The 20596-nt window shown below is 33.3% G+C and overlaps 3 protein-coding genes and 1 long non-coding RNA gene across 14 annotated transcripts in view; 2 read left to right on the forward strand and 2 right to left on the reverse strand.

Moving 5' to 3' along the window:
- Positions 1-3560, forward strand: part of LOC126925753 (vasoactive intestinal polypeptide receptor 2-like) — a 31565-nt gene extending 28005 nt beyond the window's left edge. For all 8 annotated transcript variants that reach the window (XR_007714095.1, XM_050741684.1, XM_050741685.1 and 5 more), the window contains one exon: positions 119-3560. Coding sequence is in view for 7 of the 8 variants with exons in the window: in XM_050741684.1 (XP_050597641.1) it covers positions 119-244 (126 nt within the window). In the remaining variant the exon portion in view is untranslated. The remainder of the gene's footprint in view (positions 1-118) is intronic.
- On the reverse strand, positions 3561-12675 carry LOC126925801 (protein obstructor-E-like). 2 transcript variants are annotated; one of them, XM_050741789.1, is made up of 7 exons: positions 12539-12675; positions 11068-11562; positions 10405-10661; positions 5718-5921; positions 5302-5496; positions 4449-4647; positions 3561-4011 (listed from the first exon to the last, which is right to left on the reverse strand). In XM_050741789.1, the coding sequence occupies exons 3-7, from the start codon at positions 10463-10465 to the stop codon at positions 3939-3941; spliced, it is 732 nt and encodes a 243-aa protein (XP_050597746.1). In that variant the 5' UTR covers positions 10466-10661; positions 11068-11562; positions 12539-12675; the 3' UTR covers positions 3561-3938. The 2 variants fall into 2 exon arrangements, with proteins under 2 accessions (XP_050597746.1, XP_050597747.1); XM_050741790.1 differs by lacking the exon at positions 12539-12675 and having other exon boundaries at positions 11068-12004.
- Positions 7884-11102, forward strand: LOC126925825 (uncharacterized). Its single transcript, XR_007714115.1, has 2 exons — positions 7884-9024; positions 9491-11102. It is a non-coding gene; the product is annotated as an uncharacterized LOC126925825 (long non-coding RNA).
- Positions 12676-13310: 635 nt separating the features above from the next.
- The window catches only part of LOC126925741 (probable cationic amino acid transporter), a 67433-nt gene continuing 60147 nt past the window's right edge, over positions 13311-20596 (reverse strand). For all 3 annotated transcript variants that reach the window (XM_050741658.1, XM_050741660.1, XM_050741659.1), the window contains 4 exons: positions 20437-20581; positions 20250-20343; positions 20035-20162; positions 13311-19514 (listed from right to left, as the gene is read on the reverse strand). In XM_050741658.1, coding sequence (XP_050597615.1) covers positions 19189-19514; positions 20035-20162; positions 20250-20343; positions 20437-20581 — 693 coding nt within the window. In that variant the 3' untranslated portion in view covers positions 13311-19188. The remainder of the gene's footprint in view (positions 19515-20034; positions 20163-20249; positions 20344-20436; positions 20582-20596) is intronic.

A 20596-nucleotide genomic window follows, 5' to 3' on the forward strand; every position in this document is an offset into this window, starting at 1 on the left:
TGAATTAAATATTTAATAATATACTTAAAAGTATATTAAATGGAGCTAATGTATTTTTCATACTTTCAGCTAACTAAGGATTAATAAATCTATGTTCTAAGACTGGATTTCATTTTAGGTTTCGGAAGTAACACCTTGCACAGGACTCAATACAGATAGAATTCGAGAGCAGCATTGTTGGAGTGATTCAGAGTGTTGTCATCTCGCCTACGAGCTACACAATTTACATCATGGTCCCCCATAAAACCCGTAATCAGATTTAAATCAGTTTACTACTAAGACTCTGCGTGCAAACAGCCAATAAAAATAATGAGAAAATTTCTTCAGTGAAAGAACGTGTACTATACACGATTATTATAAAACGTATGAAGACTGTAAATCCATCAACGGTCCGCCAAAACTGTTTTGATCATAACGCTGCTAAAAAGTCTTGAATAATTCAACATCCGTATTTCTTCTATTGCTTTTGTATTACTCTATATTTTTTATAATGAAGTTGCCAAAACAAGGGAAGATGGACTTACAAAATTTCCATTTTTGTGGATGTTACTATTTGCATTATAATTGTTATACAAAGGTTTCTAAAGGATTTCATTGAGTTTTGCTGTAGAGTGATTTACGAAACAATTTAATTGACAAGTATTATCACCGTAGGGTAATTAGTACAATTTAACGCTGAACTGTAGCAGTGATAAATGACTTGCCAGTATTTCTATGACCATTTTGCTTTAAATTGCTAACTGTAAGCTTAAACACACACGTTTATTCTTTACAGAAATTCTTATATCCTAGATTTACGAACTGCATCAAATTACATTAAGTCCAATTGTAAGTGCGCGTGAAATTATAATAATTTAAACTAAATGTACACGTCGCTCAGAAAGTTCGTTCCGATTTTTAAGGAAAATTCAAATGCAGCACATTTAAATTTGGATATACATTTATTGAATTATATAGGTGCCATTTTGTTCCACAATCTTTCTCTATCTTTCACGCAATTTGAATATTCCATTGTTCCAGGACTTTTCAGGTTTTTCGGCGGAGAACTTTTCAATATGATTTTTTACGTCGACCAAAGAGGTAAAGCTTTTACCACTAAGGGAATTTTGTAATGATCTGTATAGGTGAAAATCTGAGAGTGTCATATCTGATGAATACGATGAGTGGAGTAGCACATCTCAACCAAGCTCCAACAACGTTTATCGAATAAGAAATTAACTATAAAACTAACAAAAATTAATGTAATCCAACCAAATTATTATATGATATACATATTATTAATTCGATTATATATATAATTTGAAAACTTATATTTGGAAAAAATAAATTCAAAGAATCATATAATTACAAGAATTTTATGATGAATTATTTGCTGGTACGTCAGAATAATATTCTTAAATGTAAAAACGAATTAACTGTCGTGTTCTATGTTAATCTTTAGTAAATCACGACGAGAAAATTTATACCTGACAATTATAATACGTATTTCGTTCTGTGTTAATATCAAACTATTAGTATTGATTAATTTAAAAATATTAGAATGAACGTTTTGATAATACGCGGGAACTATATTCGAAAAAACGCTTTTCGTGTTGCGTGCAAATAATGTAGAATTTTCAGTGAAGGAAACCGGCGAGGAAAATAAAAAATAAGTAGCAATTTTTAACGTTAATATACGTATTACGGTATACATTAACTTTCTGAGTGACCCAATATTAAATATTTTATAATATATCCATTTTCATCTACCATGAATTATCATGCATTTTCATTGGAATTGCCATTCACCAATAGTTTTGCGAATACTGCAAAATGTGTATTTGACAAAATTACGACTGTCTATTATTGAAACGTAATATATCCTTCCGACATAACAGAATGGTAATTTTCGTATTGGCAAAGAATTCGTTCTACCAGAATAGCACGGATTCCCTTGCAGTTGTACGTTATTCATGTGGGACAAGCTGTAATCGAATTATATGGGTGTTCGTTCCCAGTGAGTCCTTTTTATCGCTTTGCAAGAATAAATGTTCATGATGTTTGTGTTAGTGCTGTATATTATAAAAATAAAAAAGAATAAGTGTTTCCATACATATATGTCGGTGGATATTTATTGTACGACTAGAAAATAAGAAACTATTGGCTAATAAATCAATCTTCCCTCGTTTAACATTGCACTGTGGATATACTTATAATAAATTAACAATGACAAATGTTTTTCAAGACTTTTCTGCAGCTATTCTTTTATATAATAATATATCTCAGATTCTTTAAAATTGTAAACTGGAGATTTTAAACTTAAAGACACACGTTTATTTTTTTATACATGTTCTTCTATCCTTTGACCTATAGATGTTATATACACTGCATCAGGATCTGCTGAACCCGACTGTAAACGGATGTAGATATATAATAATTTAAGTTGGATATACATATGTATTAGCTTTATATTTGTATATCCATCTTCAATCATTTTTTCGTGTAGTCAACGAGCAAAGTGAACGACCGTTAGTCTGTGAATATCGCATTATCTATTATTATCTAGAACTACCACCCACTAATTGTTTTATGAAAAATACAAAATATGCGTTTGACAAAATTACTCCTGATTCCTATCAGGATAAAAAGATTGAGGAAGTAGTTCAGGTTGGTAGTACTAGTGTCAGCAAAGAATTCATTTGACCAGGGTTACGTGGATTTCCTGAGTCTTGTACTTTGCTAATATGGAACGGATTGAAATCGAATGATGTCCATATCCGTTCCTAATGAGTCTGGATTAACTGTCAAGATGTAGTCCTTTGTCGTTTATCACTTTGTACATAGGATATGTGAATAATTGTCAGTGACGTGTGTATTTATGATGTACAATTGCAAACAAATGTATGTTTTTATTCTTGTGTATACTTGTATGTGTGTATTCGGGTTGTTATTTCTTGCAGTGAATTCAGCTTACGAACACGAGGAGATCGGTTGAAAATTTTCCACGTGCTTTATTGCCTATCTATATTTCAAATGTAATCAATTCATTATCCGTTATCACGTTCTCGACTGTTCATAATTAAACATAGATGTATGGAGACATTCCGATTAACGAGGGTTACGTGGAATTTTTTCGATGTCAATTTCATTGTCAATTATTGGTTTCCTTTCTTGTTCGCTGTTATTGTTTTACCAGGAAGATTCGTTGAAAAAATATTATTGAACGAACATATCAACATTACGAATGAATTATAATTAGTAAATCAGTGTAGTAGCTGGAATTTAAAATGAAGGCTTGATAAACAGATTTAGTACTTTGATATGTGAATTTTTTAGGCACATAAAATATTTCGATGTATGAGAGCGTCTCTGATACAACATTTTCTCTGGTTAAATCATGAAAAAGTACTATATCTGTTAAAAAGTACAAATGCGTAATTGCATTGGATTATACCATGTTTAAAAACATTTATATCTTTTGTCTCAACAGCTTTCTATTTTAGAGATCAAGTCCAAGCTCTTATATATGTATATTCGATGTAAAAGTTCATAATTAATCGAAATAAAGTGGAACATATGTATACATTGTTTGTTATTTTCCTAACAGATCTTTTTATTTGAAAACTATTTGGTCTACAATTTTGTGCTAAATACAAGCACATCATTTTTACAATAGTTCTTCTTATCAATGATTCATGTATTTACATTATTACATTTTACTCATTTTCTTGTAGTTTCTACAGTGGCACACAATAGTAATTGCATGTATTATTTTCTCGAGATATATCTTGCAAGTGGACACTGCGTTGAGATCGACTATGCTGGCCACTATCAAATCGGATATTCACTCTCAACGTAGTGTCCATTTGCGAGAAATGGTCTCGAAAGCAACTCGTGATAGTTTTACTCTCAAATGAACGTATCTTTGCAAATCATTCATTCGTACATTAAAGTCATCACTATGATCCTCCCTCTACAACTGTACCTATTAACGGAACTTTCTTTTTCTCATGCGGCAAACCGAGTGGTTCACTGAAAATAAAAAGGGTATATTAAATAAAAATTCACAAAAAATGAACAATTTTATGGAAGAATTACGTAATATTAAATTATAGAGAGAAAACTTTAATGGAATATTGTATTTCTATACGTTGATCAATTACCTAGAAGCTCCAATTATAAAATTTACCTAATTACTAAAGTAGACAAATAGTTATATTATTAATATTTAACAATACAAAATGGTGAAAAAGATTTATTAGAGAATTAAAAAATTATAATTTTTATTATTATTATTGTTACTATTATGAATTCTACACTAATTATCTGATATAACTAATAAGACTATATAATGTTTAATTTCCTTTGTACATGAAGGACTGATAAGTCAAATAGGCGAGTGAAGAAGTGTTGACAGAATTGCATCTCTCGTTTGAGATTTATTGGAAATTTATTAGAAATCCGCTTACCATCCACTGACGTTGTGCGCGGGAAGACATGTGTTTTCCAGCTGGCTGAAAGCCTTTCCTTCTTCGCAAACCTGCAATCGTGGCCGACCATTCACACACACGAAATAACGCTGACAATCATAAGGACTGGCGTAGAACTCAAACTTGTACAGCCGATTTTCATCGTTAGGATCATTTGGGCACCGGAGTCCTAAGAATGCTACATTGACAATAGTAAAACAGTAATTAACAATTAAATAGTGTAGTGAATAATTGAAGTCACGAATCACACAACAGCGCAATTTCACTTTTTGCTACCATACTATGTAGGTTATTGGTATAAATGTTCTCGCCCTAATTAGATATATTTAATGACATTTAAAATAACATCAAAATCTTTTCCTTTGGATATCTTAACGACAACAGTGTCAACATAACAGTTGTATGAAAGATGCTGTTTGAACTTACTTCAAAATAATCTAACTCTCTTAAAATATAATTGGTGTATCTGTTCTGTTGCAGAATACACCTCAATTGCAGTAACAAAAATAATTATTCCCAATGTAATTGGCAAATTTTTCATTAATCTGAAATTTCAACGATAAACATGAAAATTAAAAATAAACTAATATCTTACAAATATCGTAAATGTTTACAATTCTTTGATATTGAAATGTATATATTTGTAAGGATTCGAGAATGTGAAGAGAATTATGTGTTTAGGTTTAAGTCATCATCTTTCACTTTCTGTAGGAATCCTGCTCTTGTATGATGCTTTTAATATGTAAAAAATTCCTTACGCCGTGATGTGACGAAAGAAGATAAAAAACACGTTTGAAAGATGTAAAGAAGAGGAGATATAAAATCCGCTCACATTCAACATCGCAGTCTGGTACTTGATCAGGCCAGTCGCAACGATAAGATTCAGAGTTGAAGGCCAACCCTTCGGGACAATGGAAGACATGTGCTCTCCCCTCTACACAGGACATGAATTTACCACAATTGTGTTGATCTCCGATTTTGAAGAAACCATACTGATGAGGACAGTCCTCAGTTGGCTGTGGTGTCTCTGAAAATTAATTTTTATTATTTTAATTGAATTGCCAATAAAATTATTTTTCAAGGAATTAGATGCTGTCTTCGCATATCCTTAATGATTAAAATATACAATTCTCCTAATGTGAATAACATCAATGAAATTCTATACCTGTAAAATGTAAGTATAATATTGCAGAGTTAATTTACAAAAAATGATCAAATTTGAAAAGACTATTGTCACATGATACTAACGTCGGTTAGGTCTTCCATCACAATCCACGCCAGCAGGATATTCACAAGGATAGGAGAATCTCACGTTAGGATTGAATAAGAGTCCCTCGGGACATAATTTGTGTTCAGGGATACCATCAATGCATTCGATGTAAGCGTCACATTGGGATGGCACAGAAAATCGACCATTCTTTTCAGGACAGCTATCTTTGTATACGCTGGCCGCTGTGAAAATAAGGTAAACAGCTTTCTTTACTTGCTAACTCTATTTAACCTTGAATCATGTTATTTCCATACTCTGTGGGAAAAATTGGGTTGTCAATGATCCAGTAAATATTCCACCCTCGATTTTCTTCCAGAGGAATTGTTACATTGAAAAACGTTTGAAACAGTTTGCTTCAGAAAAATAATAAGTTCATTGTAACATATGGTTCTTTTAGGTTTCCCTTTTGGAATATTTTACAGCAGTCTATACAACTGTTTCTGTGGATATGTTGCAATATATATTTGTTAATATTTTTGCAATTTCCAAACATATTTTTCAATTAAAGTAATGGGTGGAAATTCTCCTAAACATATTAAATGACCCAGTTCGCCTATGTAATATTAAAACATATGTTTATATGAACAATATTGCTTAATAATAATTTAATATGTATTATATTTATTATATGTATCATATATGTTATATATTTAATAATGAAATAGACTAATAATGAAAATTTGAATTTCAGGGAAAATAATGAAGCAGTCATGGTATAACAAAAGAAGATTCTCTTGAGATTGCAAGTAACTGTTATTGAATGTGAAGATGAAGCTGTTAGGAGAATCCAGGTTTTTCAACGTACATTTGTCAAACACCTGTTCCAATATTATTTCACAACAGAGTTTCTCGATGAGAGTTTTATGAAATCGTCTGAGTTATTTCACCTTCTGTTACAGAATCATTTTGCACTGGTTCTGTGCCTCTTACTTCATCATTTCTGAAGTGATCCACGACGATGATGTTCCAGGAATAGATATTTCAAAATGTTTTCATTTTACATCAGTTCAAAGTAGATTTTAAGAAATTCTATGATTTATCATTTTTTAAAAGATAAAAGTAACTCGTCACAGTATATTAAGAATTTTTCATCCAATTTTTATCCATTCGATTTAGTTTTACTAAATTTAATAATCTGTTCTCTATAAATCTGGTCTAGTTCTTCTTAAACTCGTCAATCTCAATATAAGATTATGTATATATGTATATCTATCTTATATATCTATCGTAATTTATTTAAAAATTGTTTACACAAGTTTCCCATAAAATCTCTCCAAATTCTTTCATTAATTATTATCAAATATGAAAAATATCCCTAATTGCACACTACCTTAATTATCAGTTGCTGTAATATACTTTTTCCTGTTTTACATACTCAAAGAGCTTTTAAAAAATGTCTTCCTCTTTTACGCTTAACACCATTCTATTTCTTTATTGATAAGTTAAACGAACGCAGAAGACGCTGATTGCTAATGAATGGTTAATGGCTGTAAAGCTCTTTTCGCGGACCTTCGGATTGGGAAACCCTGGCCCCTTGCATAATGCAGCACCTTGAAGACGAAACCGGTCCCTGAACCGCGCATGTATTCACGCTCACTATCGAATTCTCGAACGGAGAAAGTTCGAGGATGCGATTTGACCTCCGCACTTCTCTATCTATCTTCATCTTACACCGAATATTATTCAATTATACTAACCGAAATTGAAATTGAAATTAAATCAAGTCGTTCACAGATCGAAGTGGTTGATTCTATTTTTTGATATTTTTGAAATTTCTTGATGGAAAAGCATTTAATTGACGCTTCTTACATAATTTCATCAACTTTCTCTATTTTACGATTTGTGAAGTTAACCGATTTTGCAAATAAGCAGCTCAGTTCACTGACTAACAACTAAGAAGTGAAATAACGCGCGAAAGTTATGTAAATGCGATGTTATTAAAAGACGTACATAAAACGAGTTACATACAGAGTTTGGTATGGATTTAAAAATTATTATGCAATTATGGAGAAGTATTTTAGAAAAGTAGTTAGCGATATAAAGTAGTTGCAAATAAAAGGATCTCCTCGTTTAACCTTTTTGAAAATCATAAATTTTATGAATTCAAACTATATGCTTGAAAGTACTTAAGTGAATTTTTTCTAGAATTCCTTACATATATGTGTATATATAAAACGCGTAAAAATCACGGAAGGTATCAAAGTCTGAATGTATAGCGTGACGACACTGTTAAATTACCACTTAATGCCAGTTCAGGATTAAGTATCTCTCCTTCGCTTAGCGGAAGCTGTAGCTTCCCTCAGGCGTCGAGATCGTCGTCTTCAGTTTACGTAACGTATTACAAAATCGGAAATCTATGATTTATAGGATGCTTTATTGTAACTCTCCATTTGTTTACGCGATCAGAAAATATTGCAAGAGTATATTGTAAATGTTTCACTTCTCAGTTGATGTGTTCGATAATAGCGAATTAAAACCTAATATTCTCCTTTCTTTTAGATAAATCTTCGGCATTAACAAATTGATTTCTTTTGTAGCGTGAATAACGAATAACATTGAGGTTAGCAATCGAGTGAGGATCTTAATGAGAAACGGTGTGATTTTGATCATAAAGCGATAATGAAAATTATTGTGGGAGAATGGTCGTGCAAAACGTGACGCGGTGATGCAACATGATGATGAAAAGCTGAATGGTTTACCGGGACAGTCAATGAATTTTAACAAACACGACTATTTTTATCGATGGAATAATTTGGAGCCTAAGCAACAAGACACAATTTACATGAGCAAACAAGCTGAAGCCATTAAAATATCTCTCCCCATCTGTTTCCACTTGTTTATGAACCTACATAATGACCAGAAGAATCTGTTGAAGTATCTTTTAATGCATTCTGAATCCATAAAGGAGGCAATGGTTCTTGGATTCTTGAAAGAACCGGTTAGATCAGTATTATGGGAAATATTTTATGGATATTCTGTATTATATGTAAATCTATAGTATTATTATAGATAACATATTTAATAACATTAGCATTACTGTAGATGTCTTGTTTTATGGGGCATTATGATAGAAGATATCTAATACGAGGATTAGAGAATTCAGTATTATAGAAGATCAAATTTTAAAGAGCTGTAAACTTCATTGCAACAAGTACTCTACTAACTTTTATCTTTACTGTAATTACTGGCATTTACACTGATTCTGGAATCCCTATTATCGCAATAACTGTGATCATTAACAAAGAAACTCTACTGAAGCGATATCACTGTAATAGTAATCATGTTGTAAGTTTTATCACATGATTCCATTGACTGAATACAAAATTGCTAATTATACCTGTTCTATCATGTGACAATTGAACTTGGAAGTTGTATATTTATCTCTCTATATGTTTTAAGAATATATTCTTCTAGCTTGAATAAGAACATCGTATATTAACATCTTAGTATTCGCATTTAATTAAATAACATTTAATTAATTGAAGGCCTTTGACTGAAATTAATATGATATTTATTAATAATATTCATTAAAGTTTTATAGTTTATTAGAAAATTGGAAAATTAGAAACGTTATTTCTAATTATTATTTCAATTTCTTTTTTATCAATCATCCATTCTTAATTAATTCCATCGTAACGAACAAATTACAAGTGATAATATCTTTCTTTTTGCAAATAAAACGTATTCTTCGTTAAACGATATATTTTGAATAATTTAAATTACAAGGATAATAATATCTTTCATTTTGCAGTCTCTCATGAATAAGATAGTCTCCCTGAGGAAGAGTCTCTCATAAGTAATCACAGATGAGCACACGTATCTTCAGGACCATATATTATAAGACGCAAGAAGTGTCACTGATTCTGCTTCGCAAAATGAAGAGAACGGCGTTCGCTTTCTCGAAGATACGATCTTGTATAGACGATAGCTGAAAAGAAGCCCTCTGGAAGGAATGCGAGTCTGGTTGGTTATTTCTAATAGACGTAACACAATCATAAAGAGAAGCACGCGTATTGACTGAAAGCGCCACGTATGGAAATATCGGATATCAAAATACGTGAGCGATAGTCCTCCTTCCAGATAGATACCGAATCTAGGGTAAGTGCCCCCAATATCGCCTACCAAATTTTCAGTTGTTTTCAAGTAAAAGATAAGGTCTCAAGCGAAAGAGATACTATTTGTGTTTCATGTACAAATATAAAATACGTCTTTTTATACATATATATTTGTGTGGAACTTACGTTGCCGAATCTTTCCTACTATTTTTTCTCAAAATATTACTGGTGAGCGATATTACGGGCTAGGCCTAGGCGATAATAGGAGCACTTACCCTACGTATATACCAATGGAAGCGTTCGCACGACGATTTTCGTGACATATAGTATAGCGATACTGGTTTCGTGTATCCCAAGTACCTCCGCCGCTGGCGATACTTTTCGTACGAAGTCGGTAGATCAAAGAATGATCAACACAGGCGATAGACACAGGCAACCTATACACGAACAAATGAGACTGTATGTTTCATTTCTAGAAGTGTATCACGAACGTGTATCGCAATACGCAGTTCGTGATACACGTATCACGTGTGAGAAGGGCCATAGAGGGCAGACCCTCTCTTGCCCCTGTGCCGTCCCGCGAAACTTTCCAACTGTTCACAGTACTCACAGCTCGCGAAGCCGAGGACGCCGCAGGCGATCAACAAACGAGCGGTCGTTGTTATGGTCATCTCGAGCTCCTGCTGTCTCGACTTCCGAAACCAAAACTATCTGAATCCTCTTGCTCACGAGCTTTTATGATCTTCGCTCTACCACCACGCATGCCGGCTCCTTCTCGATCTTCTCCTCCCTCGTACGATTTTTGGGATCACTCAAAATTTTGAGATACTATGTTACATAAGACGAATTTGGATTTGCTATAGATTACTATGGGAGAATAATAGAAATTTGAATTAAAAATTTGGATAGAAATTAAAGATTGGGTGAGAATATTGTATATTAGTAGTGCATTGTATATTTATACTTCATTCAATAATATTTAATTAGATAAAATCATATTTGACCGCAAATATTTCTGCGAATATATATTTGTAGAAATACAAATAAATCGATAGGACCTAGAATTGAGATTTGTTTCATCTACTTTAGATATTTTACATATTTTTATACATTATGTACATTTCATTTTTCATAAATTGTATTTATAAAGAAATATTCTGGTGTATTTCTATATTACAAAATACAAACGATGACCTAATGCGTAGTTATTTTTTTAAGTTATATTTTTTATATCTCAATCTATAGACACAATTAAAATAAAAAATGTCCGTACCTGTGTGTATGAATAAATTAATCTTTTTCATACAATTGCATTATCTTTCTTATTAAAAAATAGTTCCTCTTCGAATTTAAGATATTGGTTCTTCAAAACGGCGTCATCCTATAATGTCATCCTAACCTCACTTTCTTCGAGCTCGTAATGCAAAGTAACATTTGAAATCGAGTCTGTCCATCTTACAGCTTATTTTTCTAATGTATCGAAGAAAAGGTTTGTAGACGAACGATACGTAGAAAAAATCGAAGAAAATGTCAAGGCTCTGCTGGTTGGACGCCCGAGGCTTCTTCAACCGCGAAACTTAGCACATCGTCCGACGTTGCGCAAATTCACCGCTTTTTTCCTATATCTTCTATATATGTATTATTCTTTCCTTCGTACTTCCACGAAAAAATTTGTGTCCTTTACATTTTTCATGTGAAAATGAATCATCGAAATTGAGCGTTCATAATCTCTTTGTAAACACAGTTACATTGTCTGTATCATTCTTTTCTGGAAATGTTTTATGTGTTTTATCAATAATCAAAATTATGGTAGATAAAACTCTCGCGAGATAATTAGTTTTGCACTTAGGTGAATACGTTTGCACACTTTGATTTTTATTTTTCCTACTTTCTGTTTTAAATTTATTAATTTCTATTCTTTTCTATATCTCCAATTTATTTAAGCAATTGTTTTTCGTGTTAATTTGCAGGAGGAAGAATTGACTTTGCACCATTTCATTCATTGCCATTGTAACGAGTAATTACATGACTCTGGTCTTGGAGTAGAATTCGTTCCCAGCAGTGTTTCGATACGATCCTTTGTGTAGCTTTCAATGGTTATTATAACGTGAAATCGATTTTGGTTTACGCCTTATGGTATGGTTAACCATTATTTTTACGAGAGAAGTCAAATTGAAAAATTAACGAGATGCGTGGGACTCGTGATATGAAATTTTATTGCATTTCCTTACCCATGATAGAATATATGGTTATAATTCCGGACGCTATAGATTATTTTAGTAACTCAAATAAAATAATAAATATTGATAACAATATGGAAAAATAATATAACTTTCAGATATCCTATTTAAATTTTGATGTATTTTAATGTTATGTAAAGTGGAGTGGGCAATGAACTTTTAAAGATAATAAATATAAATTAATATTTACTAATAAAATACATTTAAATTATTATTTGTAATTAATTATTATAATAAAATTCCTCTTAATAGATGTAAAATCTGATATACAATAAAGAATATTATCATTATAAAACAAATTATTAATAAAACGAATGTTAATTAATCTTTATCAATTGATTAATTGATTGTGACTTATTTCAAATGCTCGGAATCACTTTGGACACAATGAACACTTTATTTTTACATAAGCGGAACTTAGCTTATTTATTTAACGCTTTAACCTAATCCAATCTTCTAAATCGAAACTAAACTTTATAATAAACTTCGTTAAAATTTCCCTACCTTCTCGGCACGTCTCGATGCTTCGAACTCTTGTCCCTAATTGATTATTTACTAAAAGAAATACGTTGATAACAAATTAAAATAATTGAAATATATGTAAAATGTGATATGATAACAATGTCACTGCCGAGGTACCGAATAGATGTGACGTTCAATGTTTTTTCATCTCCTGCATTTTCGGGGTCACCTGACTTCTCATATCATTTTTGTATCGCATACGACGTTATCAACAGTAGAGTAGCGGTTTGACTCGAAACTAAATTTTCCTATGAAATTACAAATAAGGTATAAAACTACATTTTTAGTCAAATTCGTATAGAAAACACTGATTTTTTGGCAGCTAGGTATGTCACAATCTTTTATATCCTCAATCGATAATAATATGCAACAAAGTGTTATCATTGATCAGTAACATAGATTTGGCGGGTGATAACGCAGGGAACTTCTTTAGCCTGAAGTTGTTGGGTTTTATTTTTTTGGCCTAATATTGGCAGTGTGTGTAGCTCTGAAAGCAGTCACTATGTCTACAAATCAAACAAATTGTCATTTGTAAAGAAAGTTAATTAAGAGAATTAATCTGACAGACCAGTACCTAAGACGGTGGTGGACGGCTACCACCACGAAACCAGAGTTTCAATCTCGTTGTGCCTGCGACTTTAGCCGCAGAAACTAGCAGATACCCATAAGAACACCCAAGTCAAGCTGATTTACTTTTTGAGATTCTTCCGAGAATGTTACACGTTTCATTTTTCGAAAATAAATCTACAGTTGGTTACTTTCTGAATAATCACTTTTATTTTTGATCCTTATCAATATTAAACAACGTAGTTACGTAAGGGTATATATATTACATGGAAAATTCTGTCCTCCTAGTGCGCATATATCTTCCCAAGATACCACGATTTTCCCCGAGAGAAGAAAAAAATTTGTATTTCGATAATTACACCGACTCACACATTCTCCGATCTAGTTCTCCCTCTCACGCTCAACCTTTCACTCTCTGCCTCTCTTACTCCGTTATCTTTTGTCCTTTTTCACTCCTCCACACTGGAACATATTACTCAATTTTCACATTTTTTCTAAAATTATTAACTTTAAAGACGATTCGAAAAGCATTATTCAATTCAAAAATAATCAAATCGATGTCTCCAAATAATACTCAAATGATATGTCGTTGTCCGTTTATCTATTTTCCTGCAATGTTCTTTGTTTTAATCCTTAACCGTTCCCGTAACAGGAAACGTATCCTAACCTCAAAACAATATAGAATTGTAAATATATAATACTGTGAAACGTGAAATATACCGAATAAAAGTTGAATAAATAATGAATCTGATTTCTTGTTTCGTCCAGAGTGTGAGTGGACCATGTACCATCCAACCCAATATGTGGAAGGACCAACATCGCTCTACCAAACGAGGTAATTCCCCACTTTCGGTGGAGGATGCACGATCAGAACTCTGAAAAGCGAGTTTCCATCGAGATACCCTCGTTTTCGAACGAAATTTCAAGAATTTGTCCATATACGTAGAGAACGAAGAGAAAGGGATCTGGATGGGAACTCTGTGGTTACTTGGAGGTAGAAACCGAACGGGAAACGAAGAAAACTAGTTTCTTCCCCGTATTGGCGTCACTTTCCTATTTGCAGCAAACGAGAAAAAGAAGCGAATGTTTATTTAAATGGACGCACACGATCCCTCTCGCTCGTCAAACGCGTTGGAAGATAATTCTCGCCGTAAGCTGCGCCACTGAACACGTGACTATATTTTTCTAACATCATTCCGCTCTCTTCTCGGTGTCCCGGAGTAATTTACCGCAATTTCGAAGTACGCTTTGTTCGAGCATGGTGCTTGATGAGCCTGAGTGAACCTAACGTTAGTCGATTCTACTTGAAAAATCATTTTTCTCGCCTGTTTTCCTTACGAGAGAACGAGTAGAAGGAAAATTTGAACAACACATCGCCTTATGTTTGCAATACTTATACAATCACACAAGAACATTTCTTTTTAAAAATTGTCCATCAACTTGATAAGAATTTCTGGTAATTTTATGCTCTTCTTATGTATGTTGTCAAAAAATAAGAGTTTCTTCTTTCTAGGGAGTTTCTGAGATTTCATTCACGTTGGTAGGAAGATGTCAGAGGTTCATCGAGCAGCCATACGTCGCAGTAGGCCATTTCCTCCTATCTACGAATTTGAAAGACTAACTAAAAAAGCAAAGAGCAAAGTGCCGCGTCGAGATTCCGCTTTTGCTGTCGTTATTCTTCTCCATTGGTTTGTAAAAGAGATTCTTGAAATTTTACATTCCACGAGAAAAAAGAAAGACCAAAAATTCTCTATTTTTGGGGGCTCCAGTTATTTCTAAGCCTTGTTTGACGATCTAGGAATTTTTTAAGTGAACGTGCAGGCACTGTTCTTTCACAAAATGGAACCATTTATCATCAAACAACTTCAGCTCCTGGCTTTTTCCCTAGCGCAAAGGTAATTTGTTTTGTGGATCGATAATTACGCTATGGTTTCCAATCTTTCATTCTTCAACGAGTATCAACAATCATTAACCATTTTCTTTTCTAATATTCTTATATTACGACGTTAGTCATAGTGATATGTATTGAGTTAACAACTCAAACTGAAAATGTACCCAGCCTGTAAATAGTCTGACTTGGATTTAAACCAAATGTTATCAACTATTTAAAGCGCATTAAAGCTTTTTTAGACGAACAATGTTAATAATATGTCGAGTAACTTGATTGCTACGTCTTCTAAGGGATTTTTCTTGGGGAATTTCGTTTTCAAATATTGTTCCAGGGATTAAGAGTGTTTCGATGTTATTGATACTCGTTCAAAAACTGTCGGGGATGTTCAAAAATTGCTAATCAATGCTGAATAAGCGGACATTCGGAACAGCGATCACCGCTCAACTTAGATCGAAGCATATAGAGGATGAAGAAGACATTTTCCCCTAATTATGTTACTAGTCCACATTGAAGACTTGTGCCTTCCTTAATCAATCTTCCTTTCTCGATTATCTTAATTGAGATATGGTTGTACTTTGTTTTCAAGTAAATTTTTCTAGAATCTTTCTAACCTAACCTAGTCAACATAACAAAATCGATATCGTAGTTAAGGTCATATTTGGAAAATACTGTTTGTTACTCTTCTTCATCGCCGATAAGCTTCTAATAGCGACGTTACAGGGGTCGGAACTGAAAACTAAAAAAATCCTAATACAGCAGCCTCGTTCTTGGATCGATCGATCCGCGATCGAACCTATAGATCGATGGTCGCGCATAGAAAGTATATCTCGTCATATATATATATATGATACATATATATATAATATAATATAATATAATATATATATATATATTAGAAAAATTTTTTTAACAGACGCATTAATACTTAAAGATAAATGTTCAGATCAATCTTTCATTCTTCCGCGACATTTACTCCCACTCTTGCGCTCTCTTCTTTGATCATTCGTTCTACTACCAGAATTTCACGGTTTTTCCCTTGCAAAAGGTGCAGACTGATATGTGAAAAGATCACTGATCGATATGTAGATCCGATATGGAGATCCGAGAATAGAATAAATGGAGAGACGTAAATTTCCCAAGCTGCCCCCTGTAGCTGTCTTTCCGCTGTAATTTCTTCTTTATCTTTTGCCTTATCACTTTTCCACTTGTTCATTTTCCCAATTTTCCCATTTTTTAACTCTTCTATTCAGTTTCTCAATTTTTCCACTTACCAACTTTTCTCACTTTACCCAATATTCCTATATTTTCAATATTTAGTTAGTATCTTCCTTTGTCTCATCCTTATATTTCATACGATTATACCAGCTTCCTTTGTTCTCACAATTTTCCTCATTACAATTTCTTCTCTTTGTTTCCCAAAGCAAATTGACAAATACGATCATCGAATGGACGTTTATGATATTCCAAGAGTATTCTCTTCTTTGTTAATTTTAAAAACAAACAAACCTAAGATTGTCGGTAATCCACTAGTAACAATCACAACTCTACTCTAAAACGTAAGATACATAAAACCATTCATAAATAATAACAATTGAGTGGTCAACAGTCGTTGTAGGAACTTGTCATTATTAAAACTGGATGTTCTCTACTGAAGAACATTTATAATCAAATAACAGATACCATTTTCCTATGGTGCTCCACACTAGGGCACCCCAGAGCTGAGAATTTTTATCAATTTCAAAATATCAATAATTTCAAATCTACATATTGCTCTCTCTGTCTCTGTCTCTGTCACTGTCTTTCTATCTATTTATTTATTTAATTTGTCTGTTTGTTGACTCATACCAGCCCTCTGCAACTCCCATAGAACCCCATTTATGGTGTCTGGCAGGGGGCTAACAATCTTTAATCGAATATGTCCAATGGAAACGCGACTTTACGACGCTATTCCAGTTTAATGTACAAGATAAGATTAAAATTCCTCTTGTAAGATTATAATCATATAATTCTAAGCTTTCTTCAAGATTGGGAAAGACTAGATTTAGGCAAGATCCAGTTTCTTTCTTTCTTCATATTTTCTCCGCTATTTTGTTTCTTTCAATCTTCATCTTCTACTCTCGTGTTTTCTTCAACTCTCAGGAACAAAGTTTCTTTGTTACGATCGCCTTGTTCTTTAATTCTTCTCTCTTCATCAATTAGCTGCACGTCTACACGCATCTTTCAGCAGTTAAAATGCTCTCTCGGAAAACACAAGTGTCGCTTTACATCTAAGAATGGTAATGGTTGTGGTTGAACTTCTTTTTGGGGCATACCAAATTTATACTTATTTTTATAACGTATGAGAGTTTTTGAGGAGTAAAATGCAGAACTATGACTTTTATGGATAGGGATCATCATTTTAGATATTATGTGTATATAAAGTTCAAACACATTGCACAGTTTGTTTGGACGATGTTTAGACTTTGATCAGTAAGGTTGTCTTTATCATATTGGCTCCTGTAACGCATCCCGTCTTTTGCGGGTCTTCAGTTTGCTGGTATCTATCTAAGAACAACATGTTTCTTAATAATACTAATTAAATCTAACTTACACCTAACTCAAACAAAGATCAATTTATTCAGTTAATCGAGCTCTCAATCCGAATAAGTCATAAAACATGTGTATCCAAGTAAACTGTCCAATATCCATAAACTTTATGTATAGACAATATTATAGATAATAATCTCTGTGTTTTAAATACGGTATTTTCAGATTTTATTCGTCGAAAACTACCACATATTATTAAAAAGGCAAAAAATTTGGAATGCTCCAAAATAAAGTTTAGCCATGGTCTCTCTCCCTAACTTGTATTTTTCTTCTTCTTCTTCTTCATGATTCCGCCTCTGACAGCTCTGCCTCTCATTCTCTCGCACTCTCAGACTCTCCCATTCTCTCGCGCTCTCTCTCACTTTTATACAACTAGAATAATAAATATTGCCGCGAAAATTATTTGCTACATTCGTCCCAAACAGTAGTCAACAAGTTCGCCCATCGGAGACTCGCGGTTCCGCTATTTTTGTTTCTGTCTTTACCTTTTTTCGATTCAGAGGGTTCTTTTGAATGATCATTAAAAGGTGGATTATGCTCGACGATCGATTAGGATGGATTTGGAAATTGACGTTTCTCAGTGTGGAGAAGTGAAATTAGTAAGGGAAGCTCAGAATTTCGAAGCAGCACCTCCTGCACAATCGTCGAGCGCTTATCGAGAAAAATTCTGGGTTTCTATATCCTTTTTTAAAAAAAAAAAAAAAACCAGTTCGCGAAATTCCCTCGTTCATTCTTCACAGAAGAAACAAATGATTAAATCATTACACTCTACTCAAAGAAGCATATGCATCAATTCTCTTTCAGCTATCTTAAATAATAACTTCCCAACTTATTTGTGCACCCTAATTTTAAAATCAACAAAATTGTTTCAAAGCAATTCGAGATTAAACATTAATGCATATTCTGCATTAATCATAATATAAACTATAATATTAAGGAAATCTCTTTGAAATCCAATTATCTAACTTATCTCTTTGCCACTGTAACCTTACAGTCAATGAAACTCTAATTTTACAATAGTAAAATGCATCAGTTCACCATTAAGTTCACCATATCAGTTCACCATAACATAATTTAACTTTAAAAGACCTTTCAGAAACATCTCTCCAACTTATTTATGTCAATCATTCTAATCTCAAACAATTCTCCAATAATTATAACATAACCTAACGTTAGAATATCTCCTTGAAAAGCAACTATCCGACCTATTCCTGTCAATCATCATAATCTCAAACAGTCCTCCATTAATCATAACATGAACTTAAAAGAACCTTTTTGAAAAACAATTACCCAACTTCCTCCTGTGAACCATCCTAATCTTAAAACCAATGAAATATTTTCAAACATAATGTCACTTACCAAATATTTAACTTGTGTGTTAGCTAACTAAAAATTATAAATGAATAGCCTCGCGAGTACCAACTCCATAGCCCCTCGTCTCATAACCTCTCAAAGGCCATTATACACCGCGAGCTCCGAAAGGGTCGTTTTTTTTTACGCCGATGAACGCTCGACGCCGGTCAGGCTCGCATAATAATTTATCTTGATATCATCAAATATATATATTTATATCGGCGCTGATAGCCGCTCAATCGTCCCAGGTGGGGAAGCTTTCGTGGTCGATGAACAGCGATGATTGGCCAGCAGTTTCTGGCCTCTGACTTGGTGTCCCACCGAAGTTCGTGCTGCCGAACACAGGCTGCCCAAATGCATCCAGTTGCTGGCCTTCATAGATGCTGCGATCAGTCGTCGTGTACGACGGATGCGTTTGTTGTTGTTGCGGTTGCTGCTTTTGTGTATCTGTTACTGTCAATTCGATGTTCCCGGCTGATACGTTTTCCTCTAGATTCTCCGAAGTGTTTCCTTCCTCCAGGCTGCTGTGCTTGATACCGTAGTAGAAGTACATGATGAAACCTAGGATTGGTTATAGATTCGGTTATGTTAGGTTTTATAATTTGGAACTTTAGAAACTTGAGAAAGTTTAAAATGCTATTAGGACATATTTAGACTAGGATACCTTAAACGTTTCTTATTAGAGATTCTGGGTAATCAGTAGGATAAAATAGATTAGGAGTAGAATTATTATTAATAGGAATTTGACATTTCTGTGCATTTATGGCAAATTTAAAGATACAAAAACGTATTAGCAGTTAATAATATAAAGAAACAGCCAAAGTACTAGAATATCCAAGGTACTGTACATATTACATAAATTATTACTTCTGGAAGCTTCAGGTTGTAAACCAGATATCTAATAAGAATTATATTTGGATTTTGCATTAGCATTGCACTAGCTTCTTCAGAACTCAAATAACATGTCGTGGTTAATTGTGAAAGTAATGTTTAGTTGATAGGTGCTTACAGGATGCAGTATCTCTTAGAGTAATCATGATTCAAATTGTATTAAAGTAAACAAAAAATTTGTTAGGTTTACCGAGAATCATCCAGACAGTGAATCTGACGAGTGTCAAGATGCTCAGCTTGAAGATGAGGTATATGTTCACAGTGATAGCAATCGCCGGTACGAATGGGAGTCCCGGTGTCATAAACATTACGCTACTTCTAAAAATGTTCCAATTTTACAGTAAATAAGTAAAAGAGTATTTAGTTAAAGTTTAAGTAAAAGTTCTATTTCGAATTGAAATTTACCTGTTTTGTGACTTTCTACTTATGGCAAGCAACACTCCAATTATGGCAAAGAGGAACGTGAACATCATTATCGTTGTGAATGTTCCCATATTTCCTAAAATGAATAACGTTGGTATTACATTATTGGTATCGATTGGAAAGTTGAAAGAAAGGTGAAAGGTTAAAGATTTATTTTTCTGTGGCTCACCCATGCCGCAAACTATAATCAAATCGAAGATGACGATCAGCAAAAAGAGTGCGCCGACTAATTTCATAACGTAGCGACCAGACGCCTCCGTCGCTGGGCCTCTGTCAACCCAGGGGAAGATGGCAGGACAGAGATATTGTGCTGCCTAAGATAACAAGAC

The sequence above is a fragment of the Bombus affinis genome, chromosome 16 (assembly GCF_024516045.1).
Source record: "Bombus affinis isolate iyBomAffi1 chromosome 16, iyBomAffi1.2, whole genome shotgun sequence".
NCBI lineage: Eukaryota > Metazoa > Arthropoda > Insecta > Hymenoptera > Apidae > Bombus > Bombus affinis.